The 18,514-nt window shown below is 43.9% G+C and overlaps 1 protein-coding gene across 8 annotated transcripts in view; it reads left to right on the top strand.

Annotated features, from left to right (window-relative positions):
- Positions 1-18,514, top strand: part of COMMD7 (COMM domain containing 7) — a 77,272-nt gene that overhangs the window by 15,323 nt on the left and 43,435 nt on the right. For 5 of the 8 annotated variants that reach the window (XM_076011030.1, XM_076011027.1, XM_076011026.1 and 2 more), the window contains exons 4-8: positions 7,437-7,493; positions 7,577-7,614; positions 8,381-8,471; positions 8,788-8,837; positions 9,235-9,283. In XM_076011030.1, coding sequence (XP_075867145.1) covers positions 7,437-7,493; positions 7,577-7,614; positions 8,381-8,471; positions 8,788-8,837; positions 9,235-9,283 — 285 coding nt within the window. Of the gene's footprint in view, positions 1-7,436; positions 7,494-7,576; positions 7,615-8,380; positions 8,472-8,787; positions 8,838-9,234; positions 9,284-10,185; positions 11,652-18,514 lie in introns of those variants that run through there. The other 3 variants (XM_012755212.3, XM_012755215.3, XM_012755214.3) reach the window with 1 other exon arrangement.

Genomic DNA, 18,514 nt, shown 5'->3' with positions numbered 1-18,514 from the left:
ACCCCTCAGCCTCCTGTGTCTTGCTTTCCAGTCCCAAAGGCTGCCATCCTGGAACAGTTTCTTAGCCCTTCATGCCTGGTTATGGCAGTAATTTCTCCACCCCTGTTCTCATACAGACTCCAGTTTGCCCTGGAGCACTCGCTACAGCACAACTGGGCTCATGGTGCTCCTCTCACCTGTTTATTGTGCATAATGAAGTCTATAGGCCTTGGTATGGCATTCTAGCCTTTTCCAATCTAATATGCAATATAATAGCCTTTGGGCCCTCATCCTCTTCCTCTTCTCTTACCCTTACTCCTTCCTATACAGCAAGATCTCATTGTAGAAGTGCAGCTTGTTAGAGCTGAAGGGGCCTCAAGAACCCACTAGATCAGTCTTTCCCAAATTGGTGCATCCATCAATAAAAAGTGGTCAGACAGAGTCAGAAAATACTGTCCCGGTTGAGCGCGGTGGCTCACGCCTGTAATCCTAGCACTCTGGGAGGCCGAGGCGGGCGGATTGCTCGAGGTCAGGAGTTTGAAATCAGCCTGAGCAAGAGTGAGACCCTGTCTCTACTATAAATAGAAAGAAATTAATTGGCCAACTAATATATATCTATATAATTAGCCGGGTATGGTGGCGCATGCCTGTAGTTCCAGCTACTCGGGAGGCTGAGGCAGCAGGATTGCTTGAGCCCAGGAGTTTGAGGTTGCTGTGAGCTAGGCTGATGCCACGGCACTCACTCTAGCCTGGGCAACAAGCGAGACTCTGTCTCAAAAAAAAAGAAAATACTGTCCCCATATCCCCATCCTTAGAAACTTGGAGATTCACATGCATACACATTGACATATCTCAGGCTCTGAAAAGTCCTACAGTAAAGAAACCTGCTTCACATAACCTAAACACTTGTGCCCCCATAATATGCTGAAAGGAAAAAAAAAAGAAAAAAAAACCCTGCTTAACTAGTGTCTGTGAAACATAGTTAGCCATGGAACTCCTCCTTTTTTTCTTTTTTTTTTAGTAGGGGGAGGGGCAAGTTAAAGCTTTGTGAAGTGCTGATCTTTTTTGTCTTTTTAAAAAATGGTTTTCTTTTACTATTTAGTATGTAATTCTTTTTTTTTTTTTTTTTTTTTTTTTTGAGACAGAGTCTCACTTTGTTGTCCAGGCTAGAGTGAGTGCCGTGGCGTCAGCCTAGCTCACAGCAACCTCAAACTCCTGGGCTTGAGTGATCCTTCTGCCTCAGCCTCCCGAGTAGCTGGGACTACAGGCATGCGCCACTATGCCCGGCTAATTTTTTTTTTTTTTATATATATATCAGTTGGCCAATCAATTTCTTTCTGTTTATAGTAGAGACGGGGTCTCGCTCTTGCTCAGGCTGGTTTTGAACTCCTGACCTTGAGCAATCCGCCCGCCTCGGCCTCCCAAGAGCTAGGATTACAGGCGTGAGCCACAGCGCCCGGCCTAGTATGTAATTCTTAAAACCAATTTAATAATTATCAACCTGTGGCCAAATCATTTCATCTGTACCACACCCATGTCTCCTCACTGGATTATTTTAGAGCACATTTCAGACATATTGTTTCATTCCTAAATACCTAGTTCTCTATCTCTAAAAGATAAGGGCTATTTCTCCATATCAAACTATAATGCTGTTATCATATCTACAAGGAAAATATGCAATCAGTGTTCAGATTTCCCCATTGTCTCATGAATTTTGTTTGTTTATATAGTTGGTTGTTCCCGTCAGGGTCTAGATAGGTCCAGCATTCCGTTGCCTCATGGTGGTTCTGTGCTTGCTTGCTTATTCACTGTGGCTGCAAAACAGCTCTGACACCTAAGGGTACCTGAGAGCATACCTTATCCTTTGTTATAAGAGTCAAGGAAGATAATACATGTAAAGTGCTCCCTTCACTGTAAGTGGTAGCTGTATTGCTGCTAGTGTTATGATTGGCATCATCATTATGTGATACCTCCTAGACAAGATTACAGATAAGTTGGCAGCAGGGCTACTGTTTAAGCCTGTTTTTATTTTAATACTTAACAAGATATCTAGTCCTTGTGGCTAATCAGTAACTGGGTGGGGGGGGGTTTGATAGTTTTGTGTGTGTATATGTGTGTGTGTGTTAATGAAAGGGTGATAACTCCCCTTTCCCACTCCCCAAGGAGTTCTTTCTGGCTTGACAGAAAAGGAATAATCAGCATTGAACAGTAGTCACAAATGGTATTTAATCAGATGTTGATCTATGTCCCCCAAGGACTGCCAGCCTTACCCTCCATGTTGCTTTTCTCAGTGACACTTATCACCTTATAATACTCAGTATGGCTTGCTTATGTGTTACATTATTGCATAGTCTTTCTTCTCCCAGTAGAACGTAAACCTCACAAGGGAAGAGCTTGTTCATGGTGTTTTCCAGCACCTCACAGGGCGCTGGCATGTGGGGGTACTCCATAAATAAGTGCATAGTGACTGTGACCTCTGTTCCTGTGAGTGTCACAGATGGACTCAGCCGGTCAGCCTTCAGGGTCTGCACTCACAGGATAGATGTGGCTCACCATCCTTGCCCCTCTGCTTCCTCCCCCAGGAATCTTCACCAAGGCCTGGTGCTGTTCTTTGGGCTTCCCTTCTTACACTGAATAAGCTCACATAGATTTTTGGCTAGAAGAACAATGTTTGCTGATTTGCCAACTGTCTTGGCAAACCCTCACCCTCACTTGTGTCTCTGTTTTGTCCCCCATACTCTCTGAGAGCTGAGGCATCTGTTCTGGTGAGAAGTGATGCCCAAGGACTTTTAAAACCACTCCAGATGGTTAGCTGTGTTTAAAGAAGGACAGTCTTAAATTTCCCCAAGTAACATGTTGTGGTAACTCCAGCCCTTAGACTTTATACAGTTTTCTTTCTGTCTGACATAGGGTCAAAGGCTGCAGATCTGTCTTGTGGCTTGCATTTGCTTAGTTCAAAGAAATCACCATAGAAAAAGCTGAAAAAGAAGTTAAGAGCTTGAGGCCTAGCATGATGCAAATATAGTTTTTAAGGCTGGGTCTTGCCCGCCCAGGGTAATTCAGGATAAAGAGCTTGCTCTTTGTCCCCCTGCAGCTTGGTAACCTTTGCTGTCAGTAACTGTCAAGGCATTGCCTGGTCCTGCTTCACCAAGATAGCCTATCAGAGTGACCTGGAGTAGAAAGAAGTTGGGTTGTGGCCTCTCTGGTCTATAAGCAGCTTCACTCTGCCACTTGCTGGCTGTTATAGCCCTGGTTAATTCATTTAACGTTTTTTGTTTTTAAGTAACATTTATTTTTTTAATTGTAGAAAAGTATAAGAAAAGAAACAAAAATAGCCCAAAATTCTACCACCTTTGCATTAAAAAAAAAAAAAAAAGCAAAAAAGTATGCACATGGTTAGAAAATTTTAAGACGGGCATGGTGGCACACTTATAATCCTAGCACTCTGGGAGGCCTAGGCAGCTGGATTGTTTGAGCTCAGGAGATTCGAGACCCTGTCTCTACCAAAAATAGAAAGAAGTTAATTGGACAGCTAAAAATATATAGAAAAGGCCGGGCGCGGTGGCTCACACCTGTAATCTTAGCACTCTGGGAGGCCGAGATGGGTGGACTGCTCGAGGTCAGGAGTTCGAAACCAGCCTAAGCAAGAACAAGACCCCGTCTCTACTATAAATAGAAAGAAATTAATTGGCCAACTAATATATATAGAAAAAATTAGCCAGGCATGGTGGCGCATGCCTGTAGTCCCAGTTACTCAGGAGGCTGAGGCAGTAGGATTGCTTGAACCCAGGACTTTGAGGTTGCTGTGAGCTAGGCTGATGCCACGGCACTCACTCTAGCCTGGGCAACAAAGCAAGACTCTGTCTCAAAAACAATAAATAAATAAAATTAAAAAAATATATATATATAGAAAAAATTAGCCAGACATAGTGGCGCATGCCTGTAGTCCCAGCTACTTGGGAGGCTGAGGCAGGAGGATCGCTTGAGCCCAGGAGTTTGAGGTTGCTGTGTGTTAGGTTGACGCCCTGACACTCTAGCCTAGGCAACAAAGTGAGTCTGTGTCTCAAAAAAAAAGAAAAAGAAAATTTTAAAGTGACAGAAAGAAAGAAAAGGGAAAGTCCCACTCAGTCATTTTTCCCAAAGATATGCATTCTTAATTTTGATGTGCATACGTTCAGAAAAAATGTGTTTTGAATTGGGCATGGTGGCTCATGCCCACAGTTCCAGCTGCTCAGGAGGCTGAGGTGGTAGGATCATTCGCCGAGCCCATGAGTTCAAGGCTGTAGTGAGCTGTGATTTTGCCACTGCACCGCAGCCCTGGGCAACAGAGCAACACCCTGTCTCTGAAAGAAAAAATAAAAAAATGTGTTTTGCAACTGCCAGCTCAGCTATGAGATAAGGATATAATTAGAGACATAAATAAGGATATATTATAAACCTTTTTACTTACACAAAAGGAATCATATTGTGCAGACTGTTCTGTGCCTTTCCTTTCCTTTTTTCATTATGTTTTGCAAATTGGCACTTCAAGAGCTACCCTGTTTTTTTAAGGGCTGCATAGTATTCTATTGTGTGGATTCTTCCATTCAGCATGTTTTTGTTGTGTGCCAATCACTAAATAGTGCCAGACACTTTCCTAACAGCTTAGGACACAGCAGGGGACAAAATGAACCAAGTCCTTATTCTTACCAAACCAATGTTTTATTAGAAAAATTGATAATAAATATAGAACATAAAGCCAGGTAGTTATAAATGCAATGTAGAAAAGCATAGCCCTACAAGGGTGTGAGCGAGGGGTATTCGCAATTTAGGTAGCATGGTCAGAGATGTTTTCCAAGGAGTGAGAGACACGCAGAGGCCCAAATACAACCCAGGGATGAGCTACGTGCAGGTCACAGGAAGAGTGTTCCCAGCAGAGGGAACTACAAGGGCAAATGCCCGGAGGCTGGGACCTGCCTGGCATATTACAGGAATAGCGTAGTAAGCAACAGAGAGAGCTTAGGGGTTCTAGAGGATGGCAGATCATTCAGGGCAATGTAAGGGTTTTATAGTGAGTGAAACGGGAGATATCAGATTTTTTTTTTTTTTCTTGACAGACTTGCTTTGTTGCCAAGGCTAGAGTGAGTGCCATGGCATCAGCCTAGCTCACAGCAACCTCAAACTCCTGGGCTTAAGCAGTCCTTCTGCCTCAGTCTCCCGAGTAGCTGGGACTACAGGCATGTGCCACCATGCCCAGCTAATCTTTTCTATATATTAGTTGGCCAATTAATTTCTTTCTATTTATAGTAGAAATGGGGTCTCGCTCTTGCTCAGGCTGGTTTCGAACTCCTGACCTCTAGCAATCTGCCCACCTCAGCCTCCCAGAGTGCTAGGATTACAGGCGTGAGCCACCGAACCCAGCCTCTCTTTTTTTTAGATAAGAGTTGGTTTTTTTTTCAGCATATTATGGGGGTACAAATGTTAAGGTTACGTATATTGCCCATGCCCCCATCCCCCCAATATCAGAAGATTTTAAACAGAGGAGACACATGGTCTGATTTGATTTTTAAAATCACCGTGGCTATTCATGACTTTTCATCCCTACTACCCATGTTGCTAAAGAGCTTCCTGTATATCTCAGTGTGCTTTGGGGGGCATATCTGTTGAGTGAATTCTTGGCAATACAACTTTTCATTATATGCATTTGCCAAATTTTCTCCCCCCAAAAGCTTAATCTTTTCTGATCTTCGGTTTCCTGGTAAATTAAAGGTTACAGTAATAAACCCTACTTCACAGTGTTTTGGGATCATCAAATAAAATACTGGATTTGAATTGGATATAAACTAAGGAACTGTACACATGGTAGTTATGAGTTAATTGGATTGGCTAGGAAGTAGCCTCCTTCTTGGAGGGCCTTTATTGCTAAGGTTTCCTAGGGTCTTGTCTTTTTTATTTTCCTGTGGCTTCCTCACTCAGTCTGATTTTGGAGATAAAAGATTTCCTCCCTTTGTTTACATGGTTGATTTTACTGGGTACAACTGCTTTTAGGGTTGTTTTTCTGGAGTGAGGTGGGGGTGGGGACTTGGTTTAGGGTATAGGTTTAGGGTCTTCCCTTGATGGTGGTGGATGTCTTCTTATTCTTTAATTAGTCATCTTCTGGCAGACTAAGAAGTGGAAATTTTTAAAGTGGTTGTCAAATTGTGACTCTAGGCTGTAGCCTGCAGGTTAAACATTGAGAAGCCAGTTTGCTTGCTTTGTTTTCAGGAATTAGAACCTAGTAGAACAAAGTGGCCCCACAGGAAAGTGTTCCTAGGGCTTCTGAGAGGAAGTTTTGACAGCCTCTCTGGAAAGTGACTTGTGAGTTATAGAGGCCAAAGTGTTTAGTCCATCTTTTTTTTTTTTTTCTTTGAGACAGGCTAGAGTACAGTGGCGTCATCATAGCTCACTGCAACCTCAAACTGCTGGGCTCAAGCAATTGATCCTCCTGCTTCGACCTCCCAGAGTGCTAGGATTACAGACATGAGCCACTGTGCCTGGCCCTGTTATACCATCTTGGTGTACTGGCTGGGAGCTGATTTCCTAGGACAGTACCTACCTAGTAGTACTTTCTCTGTGGACAGAAGTGGCCTATAATCTGTACCGTCCAATGCAGTGGTCCTTGGTCCTATGTGGTTATTAAGCACTTGAAATAGCTAGTGTGACTGAGTAGTGGAATTTTATTTTATTGATTTATTTATTTTTGAGACAGAGTCTCGCTTTGTTGCCCAGGCTAAAGTGAGTGCCGTGGCATCAGCCTCGCTCACAGCAACCTCAAACTCCTGGGCTCAAGTGATCTTCCTGCCTCAGCCTTCCGAGTAGCTGGGACTACAGACATGCACCACTGTGTCTGGCTAATTTTTTCTATTTTTAGATGTTTGGCTAATTTCTTTCTATTTATAGTAGAGACTGGGTCTCGCTCTTGCTCAAGCTGGTCTTGAATGCCTGACCTCAAGCAATCCTCCCGCCTCAGCCTCCCAATGTGCTAGGATTACAGGCGTGAGGCACTGTGCCCGGCCCATTTAATTTTAATTAAAATTGAAATAACCACATGTGACTAGTGGCCACACATTGCATGGTGTAGCCCTAGGATGTTGCCCCTTCTTCCCCACCTGGGGTTGAGTTCCCCTGCCTCTTTGCTCCAGGGACCTGCAGCCTTACTCAGTCCTCAGACCAGTTACCCCATCCTCAAATCCATGAAGTCTTTTCGGTTGTCTCTAATGTCTTCCACACTTGCTGGGGCGTGTTGTACCAAAAGGTGCTATCTTTCTCGTTCTCCAGCCGTGTCAGATGCCCTTTCTCCCCCAGCTGGCTGGAGACTTCATGGAGTCTTTGGTTCTTCCTTTTGTCCTCTATACCACATGGGTTGCACCCATTAAATCCTTATTGCTGACTAACTCATTGATTTGCCCTTTGTAACCAGTTTCTCCCTTACTTCCCAGGTGCACTGAAGAAGGGTCTTACAGCTGAGCAGGTCCAGGCTGATTTTATAACTCTGGGTAGGTCATTGCCCAAGATTGCTTAAGGTGACTGGTCTTTGTGGCTTTTTATTATGTTAATGTCTCCTTCTGTTCTTTTACAGGTCTTAGTGAGGAAAAAGCCACTTACTTTTCTGAAAAGGTATAATTCTTCTTAATCAAGGTTAATTAACATCCCTTGCTTTTATTTTGTGAAGTGGAAAAAATGGGAAATGCCAACTAAGGCAAAACCATCCATTGTAGGCGTCATTTTCCCAGCTTAAGGTTTTTATTTGGCTTCACGTGAATGACATATGTAAAGCTTTTAACCAGCACTATTCAGTGTATCGCTAATGTTTTTCTCTGATTTAAGTGGAATATAAAAATCATACAGTTTTTTTTTTTTTGAGACAGAGTCTCACTCTGTTGCCCGGGCTAGAGTGCCATGGCGTCAGCCTAGCTCACAGCAACCTCAAACTCCTGGGCTCAAGTGATCCTCCTGCCTCAGCCTCCCGAGTAGCTGGGACTACAGGCACGCACCACCATGCCCGGCTAATTTTTTCTATATATTTTTTAGTTGGCCAATTAATTTCTTTCTATTTTTAGTAGAGACGGGCTCTCGCTCAGGCTGGTTTTGAACTCCTGACCTTGAGTGATCCATCCGCCTCAGTCTCCCAGAGTGCTAAGATTACAGAAAAATCATACAGTTTTTGTTCCAACATAGATTAAATCTTGGAATGAAAGAAAGCATTGTCATCTGTTGCTCCAAACTCCCTGTCCCTAGATATGTGCATATGGGCTGAGCCCTTGGTTCTGCATTCTTCCCACTGACTGTATAAACACTAACCATGGTTATGTTTGGGGCAGAACGAATGGGGAGAGGGAAAATTTTACCATTGTTATGACTTTGCCTTTTGCTTTTGTTCCAGTGGAAGCAGAATGCCCCTACCCTTGCCCGCTGGGCCATAGGTCAGACTCTGATGATTAACCAGCTCATAGATATGGAGTGGAAATTTGGAGGTAACTAGGTAGAGCCAGTCCTGGGTCCTTTGGGTGATGTGGGTTGGGTTGCAGAGGCTTTTAACCTGTTTTGCCTCGCTGGGGAGGACGTGGTCACAGTCCCCAGACACTGCTGGGCCAGCAGCTGCCATCCTGGTTGTTGTCCACGTTCAGCAGCTGCTTCCAGCCGTGGCTCATTAGGTTGACTTCCTGAAGAGCACACCGTGCTGCCCTCATACTCACCCCCACATGGCTTCTGCTGGACACCCTGCAAAACTGGGGTCTCCAGGGTAAATCCTCAACCAGCCACTTGTTATTTTTCTCTTTTGTGTCACAGTGACATCTGGGAGCAGCGAGTTGGAGAAAGTGGGAAATATATTTTTACAAGTAAGTCCTCTCCTGATCCTTGAAAAATGGGTAGATTTTTTACTTCATTAAGATGATTAAATTGACATTGGGTTTCTTTAAATATCCATTTAAATGGATGTTTTTATTGAAGTGCCTTGTATATCACAGAGCAAAGTGGTCAGCCAAAGGCGTGGTCACTGACATGCCTACTTTCAGATTAATAGATTCTAATATTATTCGTTAAAGTTTGATTATTCCTGTAATCGTGGGAATTATCAGAATTTTTGGTGGTGGATGATCCAGATCACTCCTGTATAACTGTCAAGTTAGATTCTGAATGCTTTGACATTTAATTGGGTGAAAGGATTTTAAGAATTTCTTTGCCTAAGTGTCATCATTTTAATTTGAATTTTTATTTCTTTTTCTTTTTAATCAGTTAAAGTTGGTGGTAAAGAAAGGAAATCAAACTGAAAATTTATATATAGGTGAGTGAATTCCCATTTAAGGCTTTTCACTTTTTCCATGTTCTTCTCATGTAAGTGGGCTCGTGAAGCTTACCACAAATCATCTCCTCCTGAGAAACAGTCCTAAGCAAGCCGTGGAGTAGCCATTCCACTGCCTTTCCTCTAGTAACAGATGGTATGAGGAACATTATTAATAAGCCATTGGCAGGTTGAGGACTCCACAGTTGAGCCTTATTGAAAAGGGGAAGGTAGGCTGGGCGCAGTGGCTCACGCCTGTAATCCTAGCACTCTGGGAGGCCGAGGTGGGCGGATTGCTTGAGGTCAGGAGTTCGAAACCAGCCTGAGCAAGAGCAAGACCCTGTCTCTACTATAAATAGAAAGAAATTAATTGGCCAACTAATATATATAGAAAAAATTAGCCGGGCATGGTGGCACATGCCTGTAGTCCCACCTACTCGGGAGGCTGAGGCAGAAGAATTGCTTGAGCCCAGGAGTTTGAGGTTGCTGTGAGCTAGGCTGATGCTATGGCACTCACTCTAGCCTGGGCAACAAAGCAAGACTCTGTCTCAAAAAAAAGGAAGAAAAGGGGAAGGGGGAAGGAATGGCTGGGATTGGAGAAGATTGAAGAGCAAGAAGCTCTTGCTGTAGAAATCACACTGAACACCCTGAATGATGCTCTTTCTTCTCTTGGTGCCATGGAGTTATGCCATTTTAACACCACCCCCGTGTTTTCTTCCTATGGAGCTGAGAGCCTTCTGTGTTCAAAGGCTCTCAATTCTTTATTCTGATCGATTGCCCGTGAAGAGCTGCTTAGATGTACTCAGCCAAAAAGGAAAAAAAAAATCTCTGGGTTGAAATTAATTTTCTTGGATGATTCTGTGGAGTTGGAAACATTTCCCTGAAGCTGAATTTTCTCTCCCCAGAATTAACCTTGCCTCAGTTCTACAGCTTCCTGCACGAGATGGAGCGAGTCAGAACCAGCATGGAGTGTTTCAGCTGATTTCTGTCCCCTGCATCTCCCCCAGACCCTCTTCCCTACCCTCCTCCTTTCCCTGGATGACTGCTCTGAGAGGCACCTCACTCAGGTCTCTAGAGCCCAGGTACAAAGGGTTTCTGAAAAACAATAAGATTAAATATTTAAAGGGCCCTACACAATTACCCTATAAACTCTTTATTAAGTCAACCACTGCCACCTACCTGTCTTCTAGCACTTGTTTTAGATATTCTAACAGGCTACTGCATCCCAGATTTAAGGAGAAAATAAGTTGTCACCTCCCCATCAAAGTTCTGGAGTAAACAAATGGTGCCATGGCTCAAGATAACCTGCTGATCACCCTCCTCCCTAAAATGCAAGAGCTTGTTTATGGCTGAGGAAGAGGCGGTTGTATGAATGACAAGGATTCCCACACTGGCTAGATTTGTGCCTATGGTGCACTGCCAATCAGTTTGTCATGAGGCACTTGTGTGGAAATACATGGTTGGTTTTCTCTGAAAAGAACTGAGGCCAAACTCTGTCCCCACTTCGGGTTTTGCCCTGATGTGTTGTGATGAGGCGGGCCTTTTGAGGCGGTTGTAGTTTGTTTGGGTTTAAGCTGACCAGCTCTGTTGGTTAGATGATGAATAAAGAAGATTCTGAAGAAAAGGTCTGAATCCAGTTGTCTTTCTGGATTAAAGAGTCACGTGCATTGCAGAGAGCTAGGCAATTATCTTCAAAAATTGTCTTCCTGGTTTTGGTGAAGGCCCTGGGTCTCCAGTGTTGTTAGCTGTGGTCCAAAGTTAGAATTTGTAAGAGCAGTTCAGGGGAAACTCAGGTTAAAAGCATCAGGAAAAAGCATCACAAATGAATACTTTGTGTTCAGATGGCTTTAGCCCCCAGCTCAACATGTGGCTTTTCCTCCTCCTCCTCTCTCTCCCCTCCTCTTCAGAAGTTTTATAAAGTTGTTTTTTTGTTTTTATTTTTTTAATTTTTTAAAGACTAGTCAAGTGCAGTATAAAGTTTTGAATAGCTAATAACATGCCCAGGATTCGAAAGATACAGTGGAAAGTAATTGCCCTCCCCGCTCCTATCTCCCAGTTACCTAGTTCTCTCCAGAGGCAGCTGTGTTATGTTATTAGTTTATTCTGTGTTCTGGAGATATTTCCTGCATTTGCAAATATATACATGCATATAGTTTGATTGTTCTTCAAATGGTAGCATACTGTGCACACCATCCCGTACCTTGTTTCTTCCCACTTAACTAACACAGAAATCCTTCCACATCAGAACACAGAGAGCTGCCTCATTCTTGGTAACAAATGAACTGCATTTCTTCAGATGGATGATTTCTTCAACTGATGGAGTTTAAGTTACTGCCATTCTTTTTCTCCGATAAAGGCTGCTACAACTGAATATCCTTGTATACCTGTCATTTTTGCATATATGGAAGTGTATTTATAAGGTAAATAGATGGATATGGAATTGCTGGGTCATAGAGGATGTGCATTTACCAAAGTGTATAAAGCAAAAATGTCCCTTCTGGCTGGGCGCCGTGGCTCTTGCCTGTAATCCTAGCACTCTGGGAGGCCGAGGCGGGAGGATTGCTTGAGGTCAGGAGTTCGAAAGCAGCCTGAGTGAGACCCCGTCTCTACTATAAATAGAGAGAAATTAATTGGCCAACTAACATATAAAGAAAAAATTAGCCGAGCACAGTGGCGCATGCTTGTAGTCCCAGCTACTTGGGAGGCGGAGGCAGTAGGATTGCTTGAGCCCAGGAGTTTGAGGTTGCTGTGAGCTAGGCTGATGCCATGGCACTCACTGTAGCCTGGGCAACAAAGTGAGACTCTCTCTCTCAAAAAAAAAAAAAAACAATGTCCCTTCTATTCTACCCTGTCTCCCATTTACTAGTTTCCCTCCTCTGTTACTAGTTTCTTAGGTATCCTTCCAGAAGGTTTTCCCCACACATATGAACAATAGGAATTTTTATTTTATTTTTTACCCTTTTTTGTTTACGAAGATGATTGTACACTATACACACTTTTTTTTTTTCTTTCTTTCTTTCTTTTTTTTTTTTGAGACAGAGTCTTGCTTTGTTGCCCAGGCTAGAGTGAGTGCCGTGGCATCAGCCTAGCTCACAGCAACCTCAATCTCCTGGGCTCAAGCAATCCTCCTGCCTCAGCCTCCCGAGTAGCTGGGACTACAGGTATGTACCACCATGCCGGGCTAATTTTTTCTGTATATATTAGTTGACCAATTAATTTCTTTCTATTTATAGTAGAGACAGGGTCTTACTCTTGCTCAGGCTGGTTTTGAACTCCTGACCTGGAGCAATCCGCCCACCTCTGCCTCCTAGAGTGCTAGGATTACAGGCGTGAGCCACCTCGCCCAGCCGACACACTTTTCTTGATATATGTTGGAGACATTTCCTTATCAGTACATAAAGAGTCTGCATCCTTCTGTAACATGAGCTGTAAAATGCAGCATATTGTGGTGTGTGGATGGATCATAACCAGCATTTGCAATTTTAATAAATGGTGCCAGTGTTAATCAGGGTTCTCCAGAGAACAGAATCAACAGGATATGTATATCTATAGGTATATATGTATATATATAGACAGAGATTTATTTTTTTTATTTTAAAGGATGGTCTCACACAGTTGTAGAAGCTCGGTTAGTCTGCAGGGTACACTGGCAGGCTGGAGACCCAGGGAGGAGTTGCAGTTGGAAGACCTGTCTGCTGGCAGAACTTCTTGGAGTGGGAGATAGGTAGGAGGGAGAGGTAGGGTGTCAGGCTTGTTCTGTTAGGGTCTCTAACTGATTGGATGTGACCCACCCACATCATGAAGGGGCATCTGCTATATAGCAAGTCTCGCCCTATTCATGGGTTCACTTTTCATGGGTTTTGTTACCCACAGTCTGAAAATACTAAATGGAAAATTCCAGGAATCATAAGTCACGCAGCCTTCTGAGTAGCGTGGTGAAATCTCATGCTGTCCCACTCCATCCCAGAACATGAATCATTCCTTTGACCAGCATGTCCTCGCTGTATACACTATCCACCCATTAGTCACTCAGTAGCCAGCTCTGTTATCACACTGAAAAAATAGTATGTGTAGGGTCTGGTGTCAGTGGTCTCAGGTATCCATTAGGGGTCTTGAAAGGTATCCCCATCAACAAGGGGGGGGGGACTACTATACTCAAAAGTCCACCAATTTAAGTGTTAGTCTCATCCAAAAACACCTTCACAGAAGCATCCAGAATAATATTTGACCAACTATCTGAGCTCTGTGGTCCAGCCAAGTTAACACAGAATTAACCATCACAGTGCCAAATTGACCTCTGCAAAGATCATTTGAATTTATGCTTTCACCAGCAAGATTACTGTCCAAAAGTGCCAAAGAAGACCGATGCAGTGCTTTTGGACAATATCCAAATGTGTTCAATGAGGTTTCTGAGAGCCTCATGTGCCTAAAACCATGAGATCTAATGTAAAATGAACTTAGGCCAGGTGTGGTGGCTCACGCCTGTAATCCTAGCACCCTGGGAGGCTGAGGCAGGTGGATTGCTCGAGGTCAGGAGTTCAAAACCAGCCTGAACAAGAGAGAGACCCCATCTCTACTATAAATAGAAAGAAATTAATTGGCCAACTAATATATATAGAAAAAATTAGCCGGGCATGGTGGCGCATGCCTGTAGTCTCAGCTACTCGGGAGGCTGAGGCAGAAGGATTGCTTGAGCCTAGGAGTTTGAGGTTGCTGTGAGCTAGGCTGATGCCATGGCACTCACTCTAGCCTGGGCAACAAAGCCAGACTCTGTCTCAAAAATTAAAAATAAAGGAACTCATACCACAAAAAATAATAATAATTAAAAAAAATAATTCACAGAATGTCAGAACAGAGAGGAGTACATAAATACAATCTAGGCCTGGCTTGCTGGCTCACACCTGTAATCCCACCACTCAGGGAGGCTGAGGTGGGAGAATCGCTTGAGCTCAAGAGTTTAAGACCAGCCTGAGCAAGAGTAAGACCCTATCTCTACTGAAAATAGAAAAAATTAGCCAGGCATGGTGGTGTGCACCTATAGTCCCAGTTACTTGGGAGGCTGAGGCAAGAGGATCGCTTGAGCCCAGGAATTTGAGGTTGCTGTGAGCTAGGTTGACTGATGCCACGGCACTCTAGCCTGAGTAACAGAGTTAGACTCCGTCTCAAAGAAACAAACAAACAATCTAGTTAAACCCACTCATATTACAAATGGGGAAATTGAGGCCTGGAGACTGAAACTGTAGTCATTGGCTAGTGGTTAGACAGTGCTGTCCTGTGATCCATGGGGCCCTGCGTGATTCAGAGATGGACTCCTGAGAGCCTTAGGGGGATCCAGCATGCTAAACCACCTGGTGCTGGTCCCTGTCAGGTGCCTGAGAGCTGCACCGGCTGGCCACTGGGCAGATTCTGACCAGGGAGCTCCTTGTCCTGCCCAGTTCAGGCTCTACTGCCCCACCTGTGTCATAACAGGGCCTCCCCAATGGCCCACCCAAAACTTCAGCCTCACAGCTTTGACAATCCAGTCTGTTCCCTGCTTGAACATTCTTATGTGCAGGTCTCATGTTAGCCAACAGATCCACATGCTCATGGCTCTGTGTGGTGTCCAGGGTGAAGTCCAAACTCCTTAGCATACCAGACCCCAATAGTCTGGCCCTGCCTACCCCTTCTAGCACTCTGTTTGCACTTCTTCCTGGCAGCTTCCTGTGCTGGAACGTCTAGACTCCCAGACTGCTTGCAGCCACCAAGCCAGGATGCCATCTGTCTCTCCTCCCCTTGGGCCTATGATGCTTCCCCATGCTTCTGGGGGCCTCCCCTGACAGTTTTGGGCCATAAGAAACACTCTTTGGGCCTTCATTCCTCTGCTTCATTCCTGCACTCCAGGGCCAGGAGTGCAGGCTCTGGAGTTGAACTGTTTGGGTTTCAGTACTGGCCCTTCTGCTTATTAGCTTGGGCAAACTCCTTAACTTCTCAGAACCTTAGTTTTCCCATTTGTAAAATGGGTATAATTTTCATATCATAGGGTAATTGGGTAGATCACTTAGCACGATGCCTGCTCAACTAACTGGGGAACTACTCATTATCAAATAATTATAATTGTTTGTTCCAGGGTCCTCTTCCCCACTAGCCCGTGAGCTTCTTGAGAAGAGTCTTGTTTTTCAGCTCAATAACCCCCACACTTAGCATCATGCAGCTCCACTCCTCCTCCTCCTCCCCACCAGGCCTTGTCACAGGTCCTATCCTTTGTTGAAATGAAATGACTGAGACGGAGCATAGGGCCTCCTTGGCTGGACTGTTAACTAATCTGCCTGGCTTTCAAAGACTAAATCAGGGAAGTTGTTTTGATTGTGGGTCAGTTTTAACTTTGATCGCAGGTGGGTCTGCAGTGTAAGGGGCAAGGCTGGTTGCCCGTCTCCCACGGGCCATCTTCCAAGAGCAGTGGCACCCCTGGCTCCCTGAGGCCACAAACATTCTTGGAGCGCCTCCTACGGGTGAGAGCTCTGCGGGGCGCCTTGAGAGTAGGGATAAGCTGTGTCCACAGATAACTGACAGTTTGTCTTTTGTATGTGGGAGTAGATTACAGCCTCACTCCCATTTGCCGTAGTTCAGAGCCCATTATGAACTCCGCAACCACTCCAGTGCCTGTGTTGTATTGGAATTTTGTCACGAATATAATCTATTCAATAAGGGGCATTGATCAGGGCGTGCAGACCGTTAGGCAGGGATTTGCCGCAATGCTGGGGGATTTGAGCAGGATCTTTTTTTTTTTTTTTTTTTGAGACAGAGTCTCACTTTGTTGTCCAGGCTAGAGTGAGTGCCGTGGCGTCAGCCTTGCTCACAGCAACCTCAAACTCCTGGGCTCGAGTGATCCTTCTGCCTCAGCCTCCCGAGTAGCTGGGACTACAGGCATGTGCCACCATGCCCGGCTAATTTTATATATATATATATCAGTTGGCCAATTAATTTCTTTCTGTTTATAGTAGAGACGGGGTCTCGCTCTTGCTCAGGCTGGTTTTGAACTCCTGACCTTGAGCAATCCGCCCGCCTCGGCCTCCCAAGAGCTAGGATTACAGGCGTGAGCCACAGCGCCCGGCCTGAGCAGGATCTTTCTTACCATTAGCTCATCGTCTTCAAATTGATTCACTCATGTTCCTATTCTGTTCAGAAATCTGCCATCTGGTAACCTAGCCTTTGGCTACAGGTTACTCTTATTTTCCTTTGGAGTATAGTGTTCATTAAGATGGTAATGGTCAGGCCAAGAGAGGAGGAACCAGAAATACCTGTATTCTTTCCCTGGAGGGAAGTGGATTGTCTGGGTGTGTAGGAGGAGGCAGGGAGGGAGGTTTCACTGGTCAGTTCTGACATTAGTATTTCTTTTTACTCTGGTGACTTTAAAAAGAAGCTGGTGATGACAAAAAAAAATCCTCAAATAGCCCAAGTGGTCAGCTGCTCCCCGGTGGGACCAGCTGCTTCACAAGTGAGCGTTTGCTAGAGCAGGGAAGTGGCCTTTCCAAACGGCAGAAAACTCAACAACAGAGTTGTTGCTCTGAAAGGGTATTTTTCTGAAAGATATTTTGTCTGGGATTTAGTCTGGGATTTATTTTCTCTCTCTTTTTGTTTTTTTATATTTGTCACATTTCACAAAAGGATTTCAGAATTTCTGTGAAAAGCGCTACAGATAACGTCTAATGATACCTTATGTTTGGACAGCATGATTGTTTTCTTGAGGGAGATCAAGTTTATAAAAGCATAATTTACATATAGTAAAATCTACCCTTTTTGAGTGTACGGTTCAGTGAGTTTTGATAAATGTCTGCAGTCGTGAAGTCACCACTATAATCAAGGCGTAGACTATTTTCATCACCCCAGAAGGTTCTTTCCCTTCTGTGGTTATAGTCAGCCCCTCTCCCAGCCCCAGTCCTGGCAGCCACTGACCTGATTTCTGTCCCCACTGTTTTGTCTTTCCAGAAATATCATACAAATCATTCTGTTTGTGCCCTTTTGTGCCTAGCTCTTCCACTTAGCATAATGTTTTTCAGATTCATCTATGTTACCAATGCATCTGTAGTTTTTCCTTTTTATGGCTGGCTTGTATTCCATAGTAGGGATATGTCCCAGTTTTTAAAATTTCTTTACCAATGCAAATGTCTCCTGTTTCAATATCAGAATAACTGATATTGAAGACGACAGTACTATGAAGAGGATCATGATATGTAAGCAAAAAAAATCAGGTCACAAAACAGTAAGTTCAAGGTGAACTTTTTCTTGTGAAAAAATTTACATAGAAACAAACTAAGTAGGCTGGGCCATGGCTCATGCTTGTAACCCTAGCACTTTGGGAGGCCAAGATGGGAGGATCACTTGGGGCCAGGAGTTCAAGACCAGCCTGGGCAATATAGCAAGACCCAGTTTCCATAAAAAAAAATCCGCTGGACGTGGTGGCATGTGCTTGTGGTCCTGGCTACTTGGGAGGCCGAGGCAAGAGAGATACTTGAGCCCAGGAATTCAAGGTTATAGTGAGCTGTAGTCACACTACTGTACTCCAGCATGGGTAATAGTGAGATTCTTTCACAGTGAGATTCTGAGAAAGAAAAGAGAGGGAAGGAAGGAGAGAGAGAGAGAAAGAAAAGAAAGAGAGAAAGAAGAAAGAAAAAGAAGGAAGGAAGGAAGAGGAAAGAAGGAGAGAAAGTGGATATAAAGGGAAATGTTATCAGTGGTTATTTCTGGGCAGTGGAATTATAGCTTTTTAATTTTTTTCTTATCTGTAGTTTCTAAAATTTCCAATTTAAGCATAAATTAGTATGCTCTATTTATAGAGACAATACATGAAAGGTACACAATAAAAATTCAAACATTATAGAACTGAGAAAGATGAAAAGTAAAAACAAATCTACTCCCCAGAGGTAGCCACTGTCCATAGTTCCATTTTATTTTATTTAAATTTATTTTTTATTTTTATAGCTTCTATTTTAGATTCTTATGTCCGTTTTTTTTTGTTTTGTTTTTGTTTTTGAGACAGGGTCTTGTTCTGTCACTCCGGCTAGAGTGCAGTGGTGTCATCATAGATCGTAGGTTAATGCAACCTCAAACTCCTAGGCTCAGGGGATCCCTCCTGCATCAGCCTCCTGAGTAGCTGGGACTACAGGCATGTGCCACTGTGCCTGGCTAATTTTTTTCTTATTTTTTGATAGAGATAGGATCTTGCTCTTGATAGAGATAGGATCAGCCCCGGCTGAT

Source organism: Microcebus murinus, chromosome 16 (assembly GCF_040939455.1).
Source record: "Microcebus murinus isolate Inina chromosome 16, M.murinus_Inina_mat1.0, whole genome shotgun sequence".
Taxonomy (NCBI): domain Eukaryota; kingdom Metazoa; phylum Chordata; class Mammalia; order Primates; family Cheirogaleidae; genus Microcebus; species Microcebus murinus.
The sequence above is the reverse complement of the archived record's forward strand: the minus strand, read 5'-3'. Positions and strand labels throughout refer to the sequence as shown.